The following is a 22,845-nucleotide window of genomic DNA, read 5'->3' as shown; positions in this document are numbered from 1 at the left end:
TCTAAGGGGCCCCGCCACCCGACGCAGGAAACTAATTTCGGCTGCTTGTACCCGGGATACTGTCCTTTCGGTCACAACCCAAAGCTAACGACCATAGGTGAGGATAGGGACATAGATCAACCAGTAAATTGAGAGCTTTACCTTTCGGCTCAGCTTACCACAACGGATTGATGCAGGGTCGGCATCACTGCAGACGCCACACCAATTCGCCTGTTGATCTCACAATCCACTCTTCCCTCATTCATGAACAAAACTCTGAGGTACTTGAACTCCTCTACTCCCCACAGGACTTCCCGAGGCACATGGCCAAATGCCTTCTCCAAGTCCACAAAGCACATTTAGACTGGTTGGCCAAACTCCCAAGCACCCTCGAGGATCCTGCCAAAAAGTACAGAACTGGTCCACAGTTCCATAACCGGGACAAAAACCACACTGTTCCTCCTGAATCCAATGTTCGACTTTCCGGTGTAGCATCCGTCCAGTACACCTGAATTGACCTTACCAGGAAGGCTGAGGAGTGTGATACGATACGATAGTCAAGAAAACACTTTCCGGTTCCCCTTCTTAAAGAGAGGAACCACCACCCCGGTCTGCTGATCCAGACGCACCGGCCCGGATGTCCATGCAAAGCTGCAGCCTTGTCAACCAGGGAAGCCCCACAGCATCCAGAGCCTTGAGGAACACTGGGCGGCTCTCATCCACCCCCGGGGCCCTGCCACAGAGGAGCTTTTTAACTACCTCGGCAACCTTAGACCCAGAAATAGAAGAGCCCACCATAGAGTCCCCAGGCACTGACATGTAGGTGGGATTAAGGAGGTCTTCAAAGTATTCCCTCCACCGATCCAGAACATCCTGAGTCGAGGTCAGCAGAACACCATCCCCACCAAACAGTGTTGACAGTGCACTGCTTCGCCCTCCTGAGGCAGTGCATGGTGGTCCAAAATTGCTTCAAAGCCATGCGGAAGTACTTTTCCATAGCTTTCCCAAACTCCTCCAATTTCTGAGTTTTTGCCTCTGCGACCGCCAAAGCCGCCTACTGCTTGGCCTGTCGGTACCTTTCCGCTGCTTTCGGAGTCCCAGTAGCCAAAAGGACCAGATACGACTACTTTAGCTTGATTGCATTCTTCATCGCTGGTGTCCACCAGCGGGTTCTGAGGTTACCGCCACGGCAGGCACCAACCACCTTGCGGCCACAGCTCTGATCGGCCACCTCTAGAATACAGGGCCGGAACATGGTCCACTCAGACTTAATGCCCAAAAAACGCCCTCGTGACATGTACAAAGTTCTTCCGGAGGTGGGAATTGAAACTCTCTCTGATGGGAGACTCTGTCAGACTTTTACTGGAGACCCTCACAATACGTTTGGGCCTGCTGGGTCTGACCTGCATCCTCCCCCACCATCGGAGCCAACTTACCACCAGGTGGTGATCGGTGAAAAGCTCCGCCCCTCTCTTCACCCATGTGTCCAAAACATGAGACTGCGAATCCGATTACACAACCACCATGTTGACAATCGAACTGCGGCCTCGGGTGTCCTGGTGCCAAGTGCTCATATGGGCACCCTTATGTACAGTATGAACATGGCGTTCGTTTTAAATAATGGTCCAAAATCCAATAACAAAACACTAGTCGGGTTCAGATCCGGGCGGCCAATTCCCCCATTCACGCCTCTCCAGGTTTCACTGTCGTTGCCAATATGAGCGTTGAAGTGACCCAGTAAAACAAGGAAATCTCTTGGGGGAGCACTCTCCAGTACTCCCTCTATTGAATCCAAAAAGGGTAAGTACTCTGTACTGCTGTTTGGTACGTAAACACAAACAGCAGTCAGGATCCGTCCTCCCACCCGGAGGTGGAGGGAAGCTGTTTCAAGTTTCTTGGGCTAAAACTCCAGCGTACAGGCCCTGAGTAAGCATTGCCACCCCCGCTCATCGCCTCTCACTGTTTGCAATACCAGAGTAGAAGAGAGTCCAGCCCTCATCGAGAAGACTGGTTTCAGAACCCTTGCTGTGCGTCGAAGTGAGTCCAACAAGATCCAGCCGGAACTTCTCCACCTCGGGCACCAGCTCAGGCTCCTTCCCCCCAGCAAGGTGAAGTTCCACGTCCTAAGAGCTAGCTTCAGTAGCCGAATGGCCCAGCTCACATAGTGCCATTTATTTTATTAACCCCTCGTTTTAATGGTGCAATGTTATTTATTATTGCCTCCCTGTTATGTTGCTATGCTGTTGTAGTCAGCTGGGAAGACCGAGACAGGACAAAATAACCTTTTCTGACAGCCTTAAACGGACTCAGCAGCACCACCTGTCGTCGTAGAGTGCGCATTACGGTGCTCTGAGTGCAAGTGTGTGGATCGCACAGGGAGGAATTTTACTGCCAATAGTTTTAACTTAAAAAAAATTGTTTTTATACTTGCCCACTGTTTTTTTTTTAATGGAATAAATGTTTTTACTTGCAGAAAAAAAAAAATTCATTGCAAATCGATTTTTTTATTTGCAAAAATGTCTTATACTTGCAAATCGTTTTTTCACATGTAGCAAATTGCTTTACTTACTAATTGTTTATTTGCAGAATTTTTTATTTTATTTTTTACTTGTGAATAATTTTTTTTACTTGCTAAAATGGTTTTATCTTATGAATCGATTTTAGATTGAAGAACTTTTTACTCAATTTTTTTTTAACTGAAAAAATTATTTTTTACATGCAAATTGTTTTTTTTACACGCAGAACCTTTTTTTTTTTAATGTGAATCATTCTAAACACAGAAATTTTTTACTTAATTGATTTTTAATAGAACATTATTTTTACATGTGAATAATTTTTTTTTTAGCTTGCTTATCATTTACTTGCAGAACATTTTTTTTAAAACTTGGGGATAATTTAATTGCAGAAAATATTTTTTTTAACTTGCAAATCGTTTTAAATGAAACACATTTTTTTTTTTTTTACTTACAAATCGTTTTTTTAATTGAAACAATTGTTTTTTACTTGCAAATCGGACGTGATCAAAAACATTCACTGCATAGGAGATTACTACTACATTTGAAATAAATGCAAGAATAGACAACGTAAAGTAATTACTATAATTTACTATACATACTTATGCTGTTTCTTGTGCTTTATCGCACTATTTAATGTGTAACTCTGAGGTCACGGTACTTATACCGTGACCTCAGAGGCTGGATGAAGCTTATATCACCTCAAAAATAGAGCTAAAAATAAAACACTAGTGTACTTCACTGTTCCAAATGTAATTACATAAGAACACTCAAGTACTTTATGTAAGATGTAACAGATATAAGGGCAAAAAAAGCAACCAAAAAGGGTTAAATTACTTACAATATTTATTTAGATGTAACACACAAAAATCACTTAGCAGAATACAGAGCAGGACTTTAAACCACGTCTAGTGTAAATGATTGGGATTAGTTCCGATAAATGAGCAACTGAGGGTTCAATTCAGTGACAGTAAAACTCCGCTCCGACACAAGTCAACATGGCGTAGTCGGGCGCACAAACGTAGCATTGGCAGTTGGTTAGCCGGGAGGTCGTCGCAGGCGGCAGCGAAAGAGAGAAGAAGGTTAAATACGGCGAAAGAGCGGTTAGAACATGCAGCGAGAATATATATGACACTTAGGGCGGCGATAGGCAGGCGGCAGAAGAAGAAGAAGAAGAAGAAGAAGAAGACAGAGCGTGAAGCGCGAGAGGTCACGAGGCGAGGTCAGCATGCAGGCTGCACAGAGAGACGTCAACAGGAAGCACGTAAAGGCCGGCGCTATACGAGGCTATACAAAGCTACTTACAAAGCCACACCACGATGTATATACTGTATATAGAAATATATAGATACATAGACATGGATATATACTGTTAAATATACATTAGGAGGCTGCACATCACATAAGCGGGGCAGGCAAGGCGGTGCATGCACGTGCAACGGGCAGCAGGAAGCGACGCCACGAACGAGCAGGACATTTGGCGCCGACACCGCGGATGTTGCATGTGTCGGATCGGACTACCTCGTCGCAACGGAGCTGCTTGAAAAGTAGAGAAGAACGAGTGATTGCACATTCAAGTTGGAGCACAGCCCAGTTTAGGGGACACGTGTTGGACGTTGCACATCATCGGTTCACGTGTGCTAAAGTGCACGAGAGAGAGAGAGAGAGAACCGTAGACAACACTAAGGCAGCACAGTTACACAAACACACCACTGTCACCACAACAGTGCTTCCGAGGGGCCCAACATGGCCGCCGCACGTTCACGAGACACTCACGGAAAAGACACGCGCACACACACACATACTTCTGTCCCCACCACTCCCCCCAAAAAGTACAAGAAGCAAGTTGGGACACCCTCACGAAGTAATAAGAGGACAAACGAGACTTAGACTAGAAAATATAACTTATATACCTCACAAATAGTCTCTTGTTATACGTCTTATATACAGTACATATACTATTTACACCAAGAGTGATTGTGGAGCTTGTTGTGCTTTGTAATGATTGGACCCATATTGCTTTGGGAGGATTATGTCAATTACAGATTGTGGTTTAAAAAAAAAAAAAGTGGTAGACAACCACAACGTAGCCCCAAGTGGATAAACACAGTTAAGAGGATTACACTTCCATCAACAATTCAACACGAAAAAAATACCACAAATTGGCCAAAATTGAAGTAATTTTTGTTCATGTAGATAAATCTGAAGTGGGATTATATGCAGACAATATATTCCACATGGGAATAGCAGACAGACAAATGACTATAAGTCCTATTTATACAAGTGGAAAACAATACTAATGCGTTATTATTAGCTTTGTTTGCTAATGCTAGCAAAATATCCACTATCAAGTACAGTATAGCAACCTCCTAGAGTTGTGGGTCGACATTAGCAAACAGGCTGGGTCATTTACAGAACAGGAAGTGTGGTTTTTTTGGGTCGTGGAGCGGCAAATTGTAGAGCCACTGCCACGGAGAGTTCCCTCCAATTGTGCTTAGCGCTAAAAGGGATAGTTTTACAGCAATTTTTGTGCAAAAGTCCTATTGTGTGATTCATACATTCGCGTTCAAGCCAACTGTGGGCCCACTTTCGCAAACAGAGTTACGTAACAGGAAGTGTTTTGTTTTTGTTTTTTTGGTTCTGGAACACTTCCCCCAACAATTGACTGAAATTGTGCTGAGCTCTTTTTCCAGGATTCACGCTCTTCCTAATTCAAGTACGTGTATTGATGTCGGCCATGTTTGTTTGTGGTAGCTAGCTGTAAGTTAGCGGTAGCAAATTAGCTAAAGGCAGTTTGATTACGCTGAGGTAAGGCCGGCAAAGCGCTGTTCCCCCTCCAAAAAATAGGAACGTGAGAACAGTGCCACTTTGGCACTCAAAAACGAGGAATGATTGGAAAATAAAAAGCTGGTGGTGGACTTATTGCACGTAAGTACACACAAAAGTACAGCGAACGTTACAGCACTTATCATATGTCTCTGGGTCAGACTACACTAGCAAAGAGGCGCACAGAAGCACTTTTACAAAGCTTTGGACGCGCCCAGTCCACAGCAAAGCTACAATACATAATATATAGATATATATATATCACAAATATACTCTTAAATAGATTCATTTGGAGGAATCAAGGAAGTTTACCAATTACATTCACCACAAACAAGTCGTTCAGATGGAGTCTTATAGATCTTGGCCCAGGCGCTCGATCTCCTCGATAAGAAAGTCGATGTCCTCAAAGGTGGCGGCCGGATTGGAGATGACCATGCGGAAGAAGTTGACCTTGTCCCCCTGCGGCTGGTAGCTGACCATGGTGGTGCCGTACTCCATCATGCGGGCTTTGATGACTGGCGCCACCTGCAGGCACACACCAGGGGGAAAACCGACGGCATGATGGTCCACGGTGATGTCCAAGTTATTGTTTCCTTCATCATAATATTTTCATTAAATTATTTTAACATTGTACTTAGATTTAATTACCCCTCTATTTGCAAACTTTTGATTTACAAACTTTTAGATTGAGCCAAAAGTGCCTCTGTGTGCGAACCATGTCTTTGGTGTACAAACGTTTCATTCATTCATTTTGTGTTCCGCTGGAAGCCTTAGGGCAGGGGTCTCCAAACTTTTTGATTCGGGGGCCGCATTGGGTTAAAAAACTTTGGCCGGGGGCCGGGCTGTGTGTGTGTGTGTGTGTGTGTGTGTGTGTGTGTGTGTGTGTGTGTACATATGCTTTAAAATGTACTATCGAAAATTATTGGTATCGGTTTCAAAAAGTAAAATGTATGACTTTTTAAAACGCCGCTGTGTACACGGACGTAGGGAGACGTACCTTAAAGGCACTGCCTTTGCGTGCCGGCCCAGTCACATAATATCTACGACTTTTCACACACACAAGTGAATGCCATGCATACTTGGTCAACAGCCATACAGGTCACACTGAGGGTGGTCGTATAAACAACTTTAACACCGTTACAAATATGCGCCACACTGTGAACCCACACCAAACAAGAATGACAAACACATTTCGGGAGAACATCCAGGATCACCGTAACACAACATAAACACAACCTCAACCCCGCCCACCTCAACCTCCTTGCCGGGTATTTTTTTTCTCTACCTTTATTGTCATATTTTCAGAATGTGTTTGTTCTATTTTTGGCCAAAGTAAGACAAAGAAAATAATCTGAAGTTGTCTTTATTTTTTAGTTTCAATGCGATGATTTTAATAGTCTGGCCTGCGTGTGCACAGATTTATCCCTCCATGTGGCCCCTGAGCTCAAATGAGTTGGACACCCCTGATGTACAATACTACAGTATATGTAAAAGCTGCAACCAAAAAAAGGGGCAGCATAAAATAGAGAGTAGATCCAGCAGAAAATAGACATTATAAACAAAGAGAGGTAGCTAACATAAAAGCGGTCAGACAATTAAAAAAAAAACTTGACTTCCCGCGGGCCGGATTTTGGACGCTGGTGGGCCGTATTCGGCCCAAGGGGCCGTAGTTTGGAGACCACTGCCTTAGGGCGTGGCCACTTTAGGGACATCACTTCCTGTGCAGTACAGTACACACGGAGCGCTGCCATTTTTGAGGGCCAGAGCCCCCTATGTCACATCCTGTTAATGCAGTACAATACTCGGTATTGGTTTCTTTTCTCACCATTCACCAAGTTTTGTCTATTATGCTTATTTAATAAGGGTACAAAAGCCGACAAACCAACCTGGAAATTAAGGAGGGGTTCCCTGTTAACATAAACTAAGAGAGGCGAGGGTACCCACACACACTGCCCCTCCTTCCTGCTCCCTCCCTTCTCCGCCCTGTGTCTGCCATGAACTGACAGCAAAATAAAAAGGATTTCACTTTTTTTATTGTTATTATTATTGTAACAACATGGTTGTTTCATTTTTCAGAGCACCAAAGAGACTTGTGTGTGTGTGTGTGTGAGTTGACAGTTGAGTTGTTGTGTTGTTTTAATAATAGAGAGACTATTGATCCATGACCCCCTTGTTATGTTTGATATTGACACATTATAGTGCAGACCTGGGCATTCTGCGGCCCGCGGGCCGCATCCGGCCCTTTGTCCGTCCCTGTCCGGCCCGCGTGAGGCCAATTATAAATTACAAAATAAATTTTAAAAAGTATCTATGTCGAGTGTGCAATACAACGGTGCTGCTTTTGTTTTGAAAATCATTACTTGTATTACTTCCGTGTGAACGTATGCGTGTGCGTGATTGTGAGTGAATGTGAACAGCTGAAATCATTAATTACAAAATAAAGTTGAAAAAACATCTATGTCGTGCGCGCAATACAACTGTGCTGCTTTTATTTTGAAAAGTATTATTTATGGGCGTGTGTCCGTGTGTAACCTGCGAGTGAAGGTGCACATGCAGCGACAAGTGATGCACGGTTTACACCCGAGACGCTAAAAAGAGAAAAGTTGATGAAGAATGGCGTGTTTCCAACAAGACATGGACTGCAAAGCAACGTTCCCTCGAAGGTGCGTGCCTGCGCAATTGCGCACTGCTCAAGCGTCTGCTGCGCGCAGCAAATATATGCCGCGCACCAAATCAAATCCCATCTGAATTCTAAACAAAATAAACATATTTATTCTATGTAATTTTGCAATGCAACTCTGAGTGACAGTGACAACAAGCGGCCCTAACGGTGTTCGTCAATACCGTTCAATTGAACACCGTTCAATTATTGTAACGTCTATCGAGATGCTTCGAGGACAGGAATTATATCGATCACTTTATTGAGCAAAACTGTTTATATTCGGACATAACCACACCAAAAACATGAGTAAAACACTTCTATCTCGAAAAACTAGTAATTTTCTGCCGTACAAACCAGGCCAAAACCAACTTGTCATCTGTCACCAACACGCATAGCACTAAACCACTGGTGCGTTTATGGCCACACAAAAAGTCGGACAACTCAAACACCACACAAAGTTACACCATGACTCCTCAGTCATACGTGTGCTTATTTTACTGTCATTTATTATTAATGTTAATTTATTTATATTAGTCATGGAATGCTGTTACACACACTATGTTGAAGTATTACTATTATTATTAATTATTATTATTACTATTATTTATCTTACGGTATATATACAAAAAAATATTGAGCAAAATTTAATTGAAATATTGTCGATGTGGCCCTCCAGCAGTGCTCGGGTTACTCATGCGGCCCCCGGTAAAAGTTAATTGCCCACCCCTGTTATAGTGTCTTCAAAGTGTGCATTCTCTAAAATAGGGACTTTTATCGTGGCTTGAACCAAATATTCATGTCTTCAACTCTGCTTCACTGTACAAACTATTTGATTTAAGAACCATGTTCAAGAACCAATTAAGTTTGTGAATTGGAGAACATATTGTGTCTTATTGCCATATTGAAAAATGAGCTTATGATGTACGTGTGACAAAGGTGATACTTTTGAAGGGAAGGGAGTACCATCTGTTTGTGTTAATTGTCAATTAGCCGTGTCTTAGCGCAGGATGATCACCGCTAATTTAACTCCCCTCACACTTTGACCTTTACATGAACACATTTTGAAGAGTTTTATTTACAATTAGCCGACTGGGAATTTTGGGTCTCGGGGGTGTTTACCTTGTGCAAGCGTTTCTGCTTCTCCTCTTTATCCTCCATGTAGCGTATCCCCGGTGGAAGGTACCAGAAGCAGACGTTGGTGTGCTGAGGCTACAGGGAACACAAAAGGTGGCACAATAGACAAATGATGTATTATTTTGTTTTGTTGATTTAAAACTAAACTGGTCATTGTCTTTTATATTTTGCCAATTTTATTGTGTGAAATCATTAGTTAAAATAAAATACAATTAAATTAATGACATTGTATGTATTTATTATTAGTAAGGTAATGATTAGAGATGTCTGATAATATCGGCATGCCGATATTATCGGCCGATATATGCGTTAAAATGTAATATCGGAAATTATCGGTATCGGTTTTTTTATTATCGGTACCGGTTTTTTTTGTGTTTTTTTTTATTAAATCAACATAAAAAACACAAGATACACTTACAATTAGTGCACCAACCCAAAAAACCTCCCTCCCCCATTTACACTCATTCACACAAAAGGGTTGTTTCTTTCTGTTATTAATATTCTGGTTCCTACATTATATATCAATATATATCAATACAGTCTGCAAGGGATACAGTCCGTAAGCACACATGATTGTGCGTGCTGCTGGTCCACTAATAGTACTAACCTTTAACTGTTAATTTGACTAATTTTCATTCATTACTAGTTTCTATGTAACTGTTTTTATATTGTTGTACTTTATTTTTTATTCAAGAAAATGTTTTTAATTTATTTATCTTATTTTACTAATTTTTTTAAAAAGTACCTTATCTTCACCATACCTGGTTGTCCAAATTAGGCATAATAATGTGTTAATTCCACGACTGCATATATCGGTTGATATCGGTATCGGTTGATATCGGTAATTAAAGAGTTGGACATTATCGGAATATCGGATATCGGCAAAAAGCCATTATCGGACATCCCTAGTAATGATAATTAATATTATTGTAAATATTAATTATTTTTGTATGGTCTGGAATATTGTAAAATATTCCCCTTATTTAGGTACATCAAATTAGATGCAAACCCTCATTTATTGCTGTTAATTGGCTCCAAACATGACCACAATTCATCCATTTTCTGCAACGTAGGAAACAACTATTCTAAATTGAATATTTTCATAGCTAGAGCAAAGGAAAAAAACTGTTTAAGGCCTTCTAAATACATTTTTAATGTTATGAGTGTCTTCTAGACATGAAATAACACCCTTTAGTCACTTTTACACAGTTTTGATCGAATATAGCAATGCTGCTTGAGGCTGAGCCAATCAGTGGCCACAATACTGAACAGTGCGCTCTGATTGGTTTGGTCTCCTCTAGTGGCCAATACTACTGGTATTTTTTGTTAATGTTGCCATTTGTATGCTTGAAAATGTTTAATTTAGGGCAAAAATGTTGCAGAATATATTTTAAAAAATAAAAATAAAATTTGCTATGTGGTGAAACTGCAATACTTAAGCACGATGTGGCAAGGGACGACTGCATTTCTAGATATTGTTTTCATCATATCAGTTAAATCAGTTTATCTCTTTGTAAATATTTGTACTATATGGCAACATAATGTGGTATTCCTACATACAGTGCACATTAAAAAATACAAGGTTCACACATTAGTGGCGCAATGACCGAAAAAAAAGTAGACCCCTTCCACCCCGCACAGTAGTCCACCTACAGGACTGGAGTGGAACTGTTAGTGGACAGGATTCTTTTTGGCTTTGTATTTTTAGCAAATGTACAAAATCTATTTTAAAAACAGAACCTAAAGTGTTAAAGAGCTGGCGGGTGTCCACAGGCATCTTTGAGAGCCTAATATCCTGTCATATCTGTGCACGCTTTTGTTTTCCTTGTGTTCGCTGGAGCATATTTCTGACACCGTTGCTATTCATATGCATATGAGCAATTATGCATTCATTAAACGATAATAGCAGCACATTACACTGGCGGCAAGAGCGAGACATGCCGTGGCCTTCGGGTCTTTAGGACCACTGCATTGAAGCCAGCAATGCTCAGTACATCCACCAGAGGGGCCTACTTTTCTTTTACAGCAGGGATTAAATTGCAAATTAAAAGTACCGGTAGAGTAAATTAGAAAAAAAGGGCGGGCGTTAATTGCAAATACTTACTGTTGATTATGTACTAAAGAACAAATATTACGTAGAAAATAATTTCGAGTGCATAAGAAAGTAAGGCAAGGGAAAATAGTTATTTTACCAGAATTTTGAACGAAATTAATTAATAAATAGCGCTAATGGTTCAGTTGATTGTAAACAACAATACAACTACCACTGCCATTTTGTGGAGGTAATCAAAACAATTGCCTAAAGACAACTGTTAATGTCAATGTTTTTAATTAATTGAATTGTAAACAAAGTGAAATATTAAATAAAATGAATCAAAAAAATATATTTTAACCCATGTTGAGATTTCAGGTGTTGTTACAATAAAGAAATAAAAAAGTGATCTAAAAAAATGTGAGCGGTGTTCTGTACCATAACAACAAAAAGATGTGGACCTACTTTGCCGTCAAACACCATCTCGTATCCTTCCCTGTCCTTAATCTTGTTGTACAGATACTCGGACAGCTCCAGACACTTGTCAATCTGAGCCTCAAACCCGATGGTACCCTGCAGAGGCCAAGAGTGGCACCCGTTACGTCCTATAATGCATCGAGCTACGAGCGAGCCAGCGGTGCTTACCTTGGCCCTCCACATGAGCCACAGCTTGAAGATGTCAACATGGCGTCCGCACTGCAGCGCTTTGTCTCCGGTGTCGTAAGACAGGTCGTAGTGCTTGTCCTGCTGGAACAGGTAGCAGGCGTGCATCTGGTTGCAGTTCTGCATCAGACCCTGCAGCAGAGGAGAGCTTCTTTAGAGTTCCATACGAAAAAATAGTGAGTATAAAGCAAGGTCAAAAGAACTCACCTCCTCTCGCACCAGCAGGGCAGAACACTGCAGGGGGACGGACATCATCTTGTGTGGGTTCCAAGTCACTGAATTGGCCCTGGAGAGACAACAACAATCATTACTGTAAGTGGTTGTTAGCTTTGACAATTAGCCACATTAGTCTTATTTGCGCCACTTGCCTCTCAACGCCATCCAACTTCCACCTGTGTCTCCGGGACATGAGCAGACTTCCTCCCCATGCACCCTGACGGGAAAAACAGTCACATGGTCGTCACATAAAAAAGGCACATTCTTAATCCACCAAAATAAGTGATAGAATGTAGCCTGAAATAAAGTTTATTTAAACCATGAAAACACACTATTTTAAGGAAAATTGTGGAATCGATATGATATAAATACATTTTATAACAGCTTTGACACTTTACTTGGACAAACAATACCCAATCAAGAATTTGAAAACTAGACGAGCTGAAGTGTCTCTGACCATCTCTTACTGGCTTAAGATCGCCACTTTGGTGTCAGAAGTGGGACAATAAACAACAGCTTAGTCTTACAATAACACTTAATTTCTAGCAAATACGTACACAAAGTGCTGCAAAGCCGGAATCGAGCCCAACAATATGGTGTTTGAAAAAAAAAAAAGCCCATCTAAAATCTCAACTCAAGTCAAAGTGGTGAGAATTTAAATCTTCTCATATTAATTTTCTTGAAATCGTTTTTTTTTTTAATGTTCACTTTCTTTAGTTAAAAAAATTAAATACATCAACAAAGCAAACAGAATGTCAACGAAGAAGCACAAATAGTGGGAACAAAGGCAAAACCTTGGCTAACATTTTGGAGCAAATCCTAGTAAATTAGAGGGGAAAACATCCTGCGCTGAAACACTTTAGATTTTTTTTTATGCCGATATTTTTGTATTTCAGCATAATTTTCAGTTCTGTTGAGGTTTAGGTTGATGTTGGTGTCAGAAGAGGGATTTCCAAATATTTTCCATTAATAGCTACTTACTTTAAAAAAAAAAAAAAAGGCAAGTGCGGAGGGCATTTTGATATTTTTCATATATTTTTTTGACATTTTATAAAGCGGCTAACAATTTAAAAAAAAATAATTACAAAACATGGCCGACAGCATGCGTTGAAAACACGACATTTAGCCTGTTTTTATCATTCTAAAAATGAAAATGTTTAACCTTAAGAAATCATGCACATTTGTTTACATTTAATACATGAATAATGGCAACACTTAATAAAGCGAAGGCCAGTTCATGTAACATACGAGTCCATAGACGTAAAAAGCCATTTGTGTCTTAATTGAGGCGTTGCTGTCAGGACTAAATCATTCAGACTTCAGCAGGCAGAGAATATTAAGGGGGTCAATAATGGCCGTGTCATGAGAGTGGATGATTTACAGCCTGCGCTCACATTTTCTCCTCTGGGGTGTGTGAGTGTGTGTGTGTGTGAGAGTGTGTATGTGTGTGTGAAGAGATGGTGAGCTCAAAAGTGGGTCAAAGCAAAACACTTTATACATTTGTCAAACTCAAAATGGTGAGCTCTTTATTTCCGCTGAAAGCGGTGCATTAAAGTCGACTTACATCCACGTGCATCCAGACGTTGTACTTTTTGCAAATGTCCGAAATGGCGATGAGAGGGTCGAAGGCGCCGTACACCGTGGTGCCGGCCGTAGCGCTCACAAAAAACGGCACGAAACCCTGCATGGAGGATCAATTAAAGTGAGTTTTCAGAGGGTGTCATGACAAAGGAGGTCCTCGGTTTCTAGGCGTTTCATTCGAAAGACAAGTTTATTTTAGGCCTCAAGCTTTAGGCCTTTTGGACCCATTTCGGTCTTTAATACGAGAGTTTGATTTTAGACATTTCTAATAAATGGAACCCTCCAAGGCTTCAAATGTCACTAATAATTGATAAATATAAACAGAGGCAGATCATGTGTCCCCCTAGTGGTTGTGTCCCTAAACAAACGCATAGTTTTTATGCCAGGAGCCGGCCTGATTTTATATACAAGCAATGTACATGTAAAATACAATAATAAAATTATTACATAAACAAAATTAAAAAGGTAATATAATTTTTTAAAATTTGCTTTAGATCGGTCAAGCAGTACTGATTACATTTTCTGAGCATTTTGCGACATTTGGTTGTAGTTCTGTAGTTAGGTGGAAACTATATTTTAAAATAATTTTTTGGAGTGTGTCGTAACCACAAAACATCGTAAACCGAGGGCCGCGTAAAATCAGGTGAACAGGAGTGGTCAGGGGTGTCCAAACGTTATCCACCGGAAAAAACGACAGAATGCTGACAGCAATTTTGATATTCTTCCCTACGCTAAAACCATTCCAGTTTAGGTCGATATATGCCAAGCCAGTTGATGAAAATGTTGACGTCTTAACTTTATGTTGTTGAAGTGAAGTGAATTATATTTATATAGTGCTTTTTCTCTAGTGACTCAAAGCGCTTTACATAGTGAAACCCAATATCTAAGTTACATTTAAACCAGTGTGGGTGGCACTGGGAGCAGGTGGGTAAAGTGTCATGCCCAAGGACACAACGGCAGTGACTAGGATGGCAGAAGCGGGGATCGAACCTGGAACCCTCAAGTTGCTGGCACGGCCGCTCTACCAACCGAGCTAATTGTTGGTATTTGTTTTCTTACGTACTGTACATGGTTACAGTACAGCCAAACATTGTGACTAATAAACTATTCCGTCCGTTTGCCCGCGAAACAATACATGTAATAGAGTGCCCAAAAAGAATCTCTCGTGTTGGTGACTGCAAAATAATGCACCATGGGGCCAAAAAAAGGTTGCGAGTGCCAGCACTTTGATAAATAAGGTGTGAAACACTACTTAATTCACAAAGGAACCCGTAGTGAATCAAGATTCTTCAATGAGAGGTAAATTTATATGTATTTCACATTGTTTTCTGCATGTAAAACTGCAGTTGTGTTAATACTTTTGGGTGTCTGGAACAGACTAATTGGATTTACATTTTTCGGGAAAAACTACTTCGGTGTTCATATAATTCGGTCTTTGACCTTTTGGAATGGATTACTGGCAATAACTGAGGCACCACTGAACATAAATATACCAATTGTATTTCTGTAATATGCAGATGGCTACTAAAAAATTAGCTGCGGGTCAAAAATGGCCCCCGTGCCGCACTTTGGACACCCATGATGTCGACGATATTAGCACCTTTTGTTTGGCCTCCAGTATCCTCCTCTCCAGGTCAGCAGGGATCATCTTGCCACTGATGCGGGAGAAATAATTACACTCAATCCGGTGGAATTGCTGTTCTTGCTCATTTGATTGTGCAGGTGTACATTTGTGAATACCTTTCATCGACCTTGATGCAGATGACGCTCTCTGTGCCGATACCAAGAGCTGCTGCTCCTTTCTTGATGGAAAAATGACTCTGCAAGGTTCCAGAATGTGTAAGTAAACTGTGCGTGCATTTATATCCGGTAGACATGCTTGGAAACATGAGTGGGTATGATAAACACAACTATATCATGAGATTGGTGGTATTCCTGAGTGTATATATTTGAGTATATAAAATCTGCTTTTTGCAGATGTGGTCCTGGTGGCTTCATCTGGCCAGGATCTTCAGCTCTCACTGGATCGTTCGCAGCCGAGTGTGAAGTGACTGGGATGAGAATTAGCACCTCAAAGTCCGGGTCCATGGTTCTCACCCGGGAAAAGGTGGAGTGCCATCTCCGGGTTGTGGAGGAGTTCAAGTATCTCAGAGTCTTGTTCACGAGTGAGGGAAAGTGGATCATGAGATCGACAGGCGGATCGATGCGGCGTCTTCAGTAATGCGGACGCTGTATCGATCCGTTGTCGAAAAGAAGGAGCTGAGCCGAAAGGCAAAGCTCTCAGTTTACAGGTCGATCTACGTTCCTATCCTCACCTATGGTCAGCTTTGGGTTACGACCAAAAGACAAGATCACGGGTACAAGCGGCCGGAATGAGTTTCCTCTGTCGGGTGGCGGAGCCCCTTAGAGATAGGGTGAGAAGCTCAGTCATCTGGTCAGGATGCCACCTGGACGCCTCCCTGGGGAGGTGTTTAAGGCACGTCCGACCGGTAGGAGGCCACGAGGAAGACCCAGGACACGTTGGCCTGGGAACGCCTCGGGAGGAGCTGCAAGAAGTGGCTGGGGAGAGGGAAGTCTGGGCTTCTCTGCTTAGGCTGCTGCCCCCGCGACCCAAACTCGCATAAGTGGTAGAAAATGGATGGATGGATGGAGCGTATAAAATAGCGCCGTACATGTTCGGAGGTGAAGGCCACCAGCCTAGGAACAGATGACATCCCTTTCTCTTTGACTTCTGGGAACATCTTGAAGCGGGCCAACAGCATAGCGTACATGTTGGAAATAGCACCACCTGGGGGACACATTTGGCAGCACCGTGATCAGAAAGAAATTTAAAGCCGGGGGCGTTTTGAAGGAATGTTCTATTTTGGGGGCTCATCTATATGCAAATTAGCGGCTTGCTAAGTCGCGAGCGCGGGTGACGTGAGCAGCATGTCGACATTACCAGGGGAGAAGATGCCGTCTCCGCGGCCGTCCTGCCAGCCAACAATCTCCCTCATCTTCTTCAGCGTGACGTACTCCAGCAGCACAAACACTGGCGCCACCTCGTAGGTGAACCTGTGCGGTGACGTCACAAGGCAGCAGGTTAGACAAAATAAAGAATAAAAGCGAATCATGCAATATGTTTGTTATTGTGGCTCTACTGTACTTAAGCACTTTGTGTACTGTATATATGCTGTAGGTGTCACTAAATGTAACCAAAACATTTTAAACAGCTATGATACTGCAATATCAAACGCTATCTCAGCATTGTTATCTTTATAAAGACATTTCATTCCCTCCCGCATAACATGCAGGTTTTTGTACAGTTTTTACCACAGGACTGCATTATGTGGTGGCTGGTCATTAGCGAAACCCATCTTGCAACTCACGATTTAATTTAATTTGGATTCTCGGGCGACAATTACGTTAGGAATCAGTTCTCGATTCATCACGATTCTCGATCCAAACTGATACTTGCAATAGTAGGGGTGCTTTAAAAAATCTATTCACATCCAAATCTCGATGTCTTCTAATTTCGATCTTCAATCGATTTATAATTTACGAGAACCGATTAAAAAAATTATACATACATACATACATATATAAATATATATATATTTTTTTTTTACATTTTCCTGCAATTTTTTAACAATCAGTTTTTGGATTAAAAATAAATCATTAATATTATTGATAATGTTGCTTTTATTGATTTGTGTGTTTCCTTGTACAATGTGTCTTCTCAATTACTTTTAAAAATTCAATTTTACGTATTGTAAAACGGGGATTGAGTTGGCGTTGCTTTATTTTCTTTTATTAGATTAACATTCTTTGATTTTGGAATTTTTAAGCCTATTCTGCGCATATGAGTTGTATGTCAGCAGCTAAGAGGAGCTTTCGTAACCTGTATTAAAAAAGGTTTTATTATAATTTATATACCAATTAATATTGTGTTGAATTGAGAATCGTATCCTAACTCCAAGAATCTGAATCAAATAAAATTGTGAGATGGCCAAAGATTCCCTCATTAATTATTTATTATTAAAAAAATATAAAACCTTTTCAAAACAGGTTACAAGACACGCTCCTCTGGGCTGTTGAGGTGTATGCTCAGCAGGTATAGCCAGAGATGGCCTAAAATAATGTCTTTCAAAAAATGATTCTTAAAAATCACATTTTTAATTTAATTTTTCTAATCTATTTTTGCAAATTATGAATTGATTTTGAATCAGAATAAGTGAGAACTGCAATTCAGATGTGAATTAATCTTTTTCAGCACCCTTATTGGTTGTAATCTAATTTGCATAATTGACCATGACATATGTGCATTTACCTTTTTACTTTGCTGTGAGAGAGGGGAAAAAAACTAAAAGAAAAACTTTAAAAGTAGTATGTTGTTCCTTTGTGTGTTTGGGGCGCACTGCTCACCGAAAAGAGCGATATGCGCTTTCATGTTCAAATCAACAAAAAAACACAACAATATTTTTTGACAGTGGCTGTTTTGAAGAAAACAATCAAGACAAAGAATATACTCGCTAGATATAGTTGTTGCTATGTCTTTTTATCCTCTGGCAGACCATGCTGGTGAGTATGAGGCGTGTTACAAAGCCCCCTACTGTACGGAGTAGTAATAAAAACCTACACAGACACGAAGTGTTTATGAGCGAGGGCAAACAGGTAGTGCCACATTTGTCTAAATCTATTTGTGCAGGCGAGCCACCACAAAAAATTATGTATGGAAAGCACTGGTGTGTTGATATTATTTGTTATTAATCAATGTGTACATTAACTTATTTTCCCCTGTATGTATTATCTGGTATATGATGCAAACTCAATCCTGGGGGTTAATAATATAATGGAAAAAAATAAAAAAGCATTATATTGATAAGTTGTTATTAAAAAACATTTTAAAAAAATGTGTAATGTTGTACCATGTTTTTCTTTTGCTGCAATGAGAAATGACATTTTCTTTAAATTGCTCCTAAGAAAACCGTACATTCCCACCTATGTACACATACGTACCACCAATTATAGTTTTATAAAGTCACCGTTTGACAACTGGCAGGATTTATCAGCACCAAAACAGACACTATAAATGGAGCTGCTGGATTTAATTTCACAGCTAATTTGTCCCTCTCTTGTTCCCATGGGGATGCTAAGAGGGAGGGAGCGGGTGCAGAAAATAGAAAAAGGAGACGGGTGGAGTAAAGGGGGCCAATTTACTATTTTTTTTTCTCCCCCTCCCCACTTGGCGGGGGATGTCTGTGCAGAGAGACACTATCAGCACGTGCAGACTGGGCCGTGAATGGATAGGAGGATGAAGGGAGTCTAGAAGAATGGTGCTGAACAGCGGTCACGTACATGTTGGTGTTGGCGGTGGACGTCAGCCAGTCAGCAGCCAGACCGACCATGTCTAACCCTGTGGAGAGCTGGTTGAAGTACCTCGGGTGGGCTGAGGGAGACACGGTAGGAACATTTTGAATCAATAATGTTACATTTTAATAATGATAGACACATATTTTGTGGTGTTACAATTCTGTTTTTTTAAGTATTAGGAGCGCCACAAGGCCCACAGCTTAAGCCACATTTTCCCCCCCTCCATTTAATGTTTATACAATGCATAAAAAAAGACACTTTATAAGGCAAATAGTGTTCCAGATATTACAGCTGAATATGTATTATTTCCAACAAATTAAACAGTAAATTCTCAGTGTGAGTGTTTAAAGCATGCCTATTTTAGAAGGGATGATACAGTAAATTCAGGGGACATTTAAAATCAATCATTTTACTTCTAGTAATAGTGTTTGTTGTGATTAAAATTACACGAGGAGCATTGCTAAATGCACACATTGAGAACAAGTTTTTTTCCCTTTTAATTTTCCCATATTCTTTGAAACAAAAAATTAAAAGAGACACTATAAAAAGGATAAACGCTATATTTTACAGTTCAGTGTACCCTAAATTATTACAGAATGTGTTGGTATTTTCACCAGGTTAAATTGGTAGAAATTAACTATGATTAAAGACTTTGTAAATAACATGTATGGCAATAAAAAGGAAGAAAATCTTTTACATTCTAGCTGAAACATTTTAAATCATGACTATAATTTTGATATATTAATTTTTTTTTTAGACAATACAAAACCGTTCCATATTTTTGTGTTTGCTGTGGTTACAATTTGGTGAAAAGAGAATGAGAGACAACATGGGGCCTGCCTCTCCTTTTATGCAATACAATTTGTTTCCTGAAATGAATCATTAGAAAAGCAAACACAGCAATATTTTATAGTCTAATGTTCCCTATATTATTACTAAATGTGCTTACTTTCACCTTAAATAATGAATGTAATGACATTTCTAATTTAGCCGTTGTGTGCCTGGCCCTCAGTTTGCCACATGTGTGAAATGCCTGTAGATGTATATTAATTTCAAATCTTGATCACTTTGTCATGATGAAGCGGTAAATTAGAGGAACATTTTCAATCAAATCAAATTTGAATGATTACACCATGTCCATGTAGAACTGTCCCATCTACATTTTTGATGTGGTGGTTACAATTTGGTAGGGCGCACCACACGGCACACAACTCTGGCCTTACTTTTTTTAAATATTTACATATTGCCCAAAAAGGACCCTTTAAAATATACTGTTGTTAAATGTGTAGATTTGTTGATTTGAACTAGTTAAATGGTGCAAATAATTAAACTACTGTTTGTAAAATGCATATAGAAATAGGAATGATGGACATTAAAAAAAGTAACAAACATTTTAGAGTGACATTTTAAATCATGGCTGTTGATGAAGCAGTAAAACATTTGTTGTATTCGTTTAATTTGTTTCAGCAGGCGTGCATTATTACAAGCCAGGTGCACTTAGGGAAAATCTTGACATAAAATACCAAAACATTGTTTTTATTTTGCAAGAGATTGGGCCTCTGACACATTTCTCATCTGATCTGCACTGGAGGCCGACATGCATGGGGGAGGGAGGTGCACCCAAGTGTATCCAGGCATTTTATTTTCAACACAGATAGAAATTGATTTTTTTTTAAACAGCAGTTCCGTTGACTTTTATGTGTAGTCTTTGTGCAAAACACATGCATTTAAAAAAAGTATTTGTCAATTCAATATGACCATTTAAATTTAAGCATGCAGGCCTTCACTGAGACCGTCCACCTGTCTCCCACCCCTCCGCTCGCCTCTCACCTGTCTTGATGGCGTACTTGAGGGTGGCACGGCAGCTGATCAAGATGTCGTCCAGCGAGGTGGGCTCATGCTGCAGCTCCCAGTTGTTCATCTGCAGCAGCTCGTTGGGGTAATGGAAGTCGATCACTTTGGTGTCGCGGTCGAATGACTCCACGATGTAGGCCAGCAGGATGTCCACCACCTCCTGCAGGAAGGTCATGGTCTTGGCGTCGCCGTCCATGGCTGGAAGAAGGTCTGGCGGACAAAAATTGTGTTGAGATTGTAATAAACGAAAAATAAGCGTGCATACTGTTTTTTATTATTTTAATGTGAATTTGTGCTAGTTATTTTTTTACTGCACCAAAAATCAAGGTGACCCCTAACTGTAGCATGCATGTGCACACCCAACATCAATACATGTTATTTTGTTTTGTTTTAAATACAATTTAAAAGTGAACATGCAATGACTTAGCAAGGAATCTCGATTGCATAATTACACATGTAACAGGTTCATAGTCTACTATCACAAATGCACTCAAAAAGGCCTCAATTACGGTTATTAGTGGCTAATAGTTGCTTTACTGAACATTCTGAAAAAGGCCATTTATTTATTGCAAAAATAAAAATGTTTAGCATGTTTGAGTGTCTTTTTTTGTACCTGTTGAATAGAGGTCGGAGAAGACCACAGGAGCTTTGGTGCAGTTGCAGGTTTTGTTGCAGCCGCATTCTCCCGTCGCCGTCTGCAGGGGCTGCTTGGCGTCGGGCTCCGCTGCAGCTTTCTCCACCTCCCCGACGTTCAGCAGCGCTTAGGGACGCCATGCAACGCAACAATGAATAAAATGCACGTAAAATAAAATTAAAAAAAAGTGAAAAACGAAAAAAAACCAACATACCACATAATTTTGATCCGAGCCCTCCAGACAGTTTCTGGGCCGCTGCCTGGCACCAAGCCCGGGCTGCAAGAGACAGGAGGACGGCTTGTTTTCAGGTGCACAAAGCAACTTATTAAAAAATACCGCACAAAAAAGTCATGCAATTAGAAGGGAAAATGATGAAATATTAAGGTGATGAATACACGAGAAGTACTCACGCGTGTTGGGGCTCTGGCTGCCCGGATTGTCCCCACCGAGGGACCAGAAGCCTGGGGACGCCATCCAGTGCCGCCTCGTCCAAATGTGGCGTGGTGCTCTGCGTCAGTGCACGCGTGCACATCCACGCGAGGTAAAGACACCTCCACCAAAAATCATCAGCATTCAAAAAAAGAGGTTGCACAATAAGAAGAGAGCCGCAGCGTCCTCCTCCTCAGCAGCGAGAACGATCACCTTTTCTTTGGCAAATCCCCTCAAAAATCAAATAAAGTGCAAGATGTTTTTTTGTTTTACATCCTAAAAGCAAGCAGTAAAAAGTGAGCGAGGGGCAAATCAGACTAGCGATTACATCCAAACTGCATTTCACGTCATCGCTACCAAAAAAAAGAAACAAATTCCATAATCGTGATTCACTTGTGGGTCATGACGAGCTGCGTCGTGACTCCTCACACGCACGCCACTGCTCCACTTCTTTACCCTCCAAACACACGCCGAATGCCAACTAAGACGTCTGCCCGGGGAGGGCGTCACATAGGGCGGCTGTATGCAGAGGCTGCCCCCGCCCCTCCTTCCGGTGCTGGAGGATGAGAGGGAGAGAGAGGATCGAGGCTCTCTGCAGTGTCACAGCTTGTTACTCCAAAAAGTATGTGCTACTATTTACCTGGTTTACTCACTGTGGATAAATGACACGATAGAGCCACTTACGCAATTTCTATACAGCTTGTCCCCATTAAAGTCACAGATGAGCTGGAGCCTATGCTAGCAAATACTTGGGGGTGAAACTCTGGACTGGTCACAAGTCAATCAGAGCAAAAAATCAGGGGTGTCCAAAGTGCACCCCGGGGGCCATTTGTGGCCCGCCGCTAATTTTTTAATGGGCCATGGCGCACTGGAACAAAAATTAATAGAGTGGAATAAGCAATAGGAGCAAACAGGTGTACACTATTGTAACAAGAAAAAGTTAAAATGTTGATGCCAATAAAGCTGACA

General features: G+C 41.0%; 1 protein-coding gene across 1 annotated transcript; it reads right to left on the bottom strand.

Moving 5' to 3' along the window:
- Window positions 1–5,110: 5,110 nt before the first annotated feature.
- On the bottom strand, window positions 5,111–22,500 carry gad2 (glutamate decarboxylase 2). The gene is made up of 16 exons (XM_062020983.1): window positions 21,858–22,500; window positions 21,661–21,723; window positions 21,426–21,572; window positions 20,789–21,022; window positions 18,944–19,034; window positions 16,548–16,660; window positions 16,279–16,394; window positions 15,347–15,426; window positions 15,207–15,261; window positions 13,590–13,706; window positions 12,178–12,242; window positions 12,017–12,095; window positions 11,792–11,941; window positions 11,612–11,719; window positions 9,100–9,189; window positions 5,111–5,843 (listed from the first exon to the last, which is right to left on the bottom strand). The coding sequence occupies exons 1-16, from the start codon at window positions 21,919–21,921 to the stop codon at window positions 5,670–5,672; spliced, it is 1,746 nt and encodes a 581-aa protein (XP_061876967.1). The 5' UTR covers window positions 21,922–22,500; the 3' UTR covers window positions 5,111–5,669.
- Between the last annotated feature and the right edge of the window lie 345 nt (window positions 22,501–22,845).

This window comes from Entelurus aequoreus, linkage group LG15 (assembly GCF_033978785.1).
Source record: "Entelurus aequoreus isolate RoL-2023_Sb linkage group LG15, RoL_Eaeq_v1.1, whole genome shotgun sequence".
Lineage (NCBI taxonomy): Eukaryota > Metazoa > Chordata > Actinopteri > Syngnathiformes > Syngnathidae > Entelurus > Entelurus aequoreus.
This window is presented reverse-complemented; position numbering and strand designations above follow the sequence as displayed.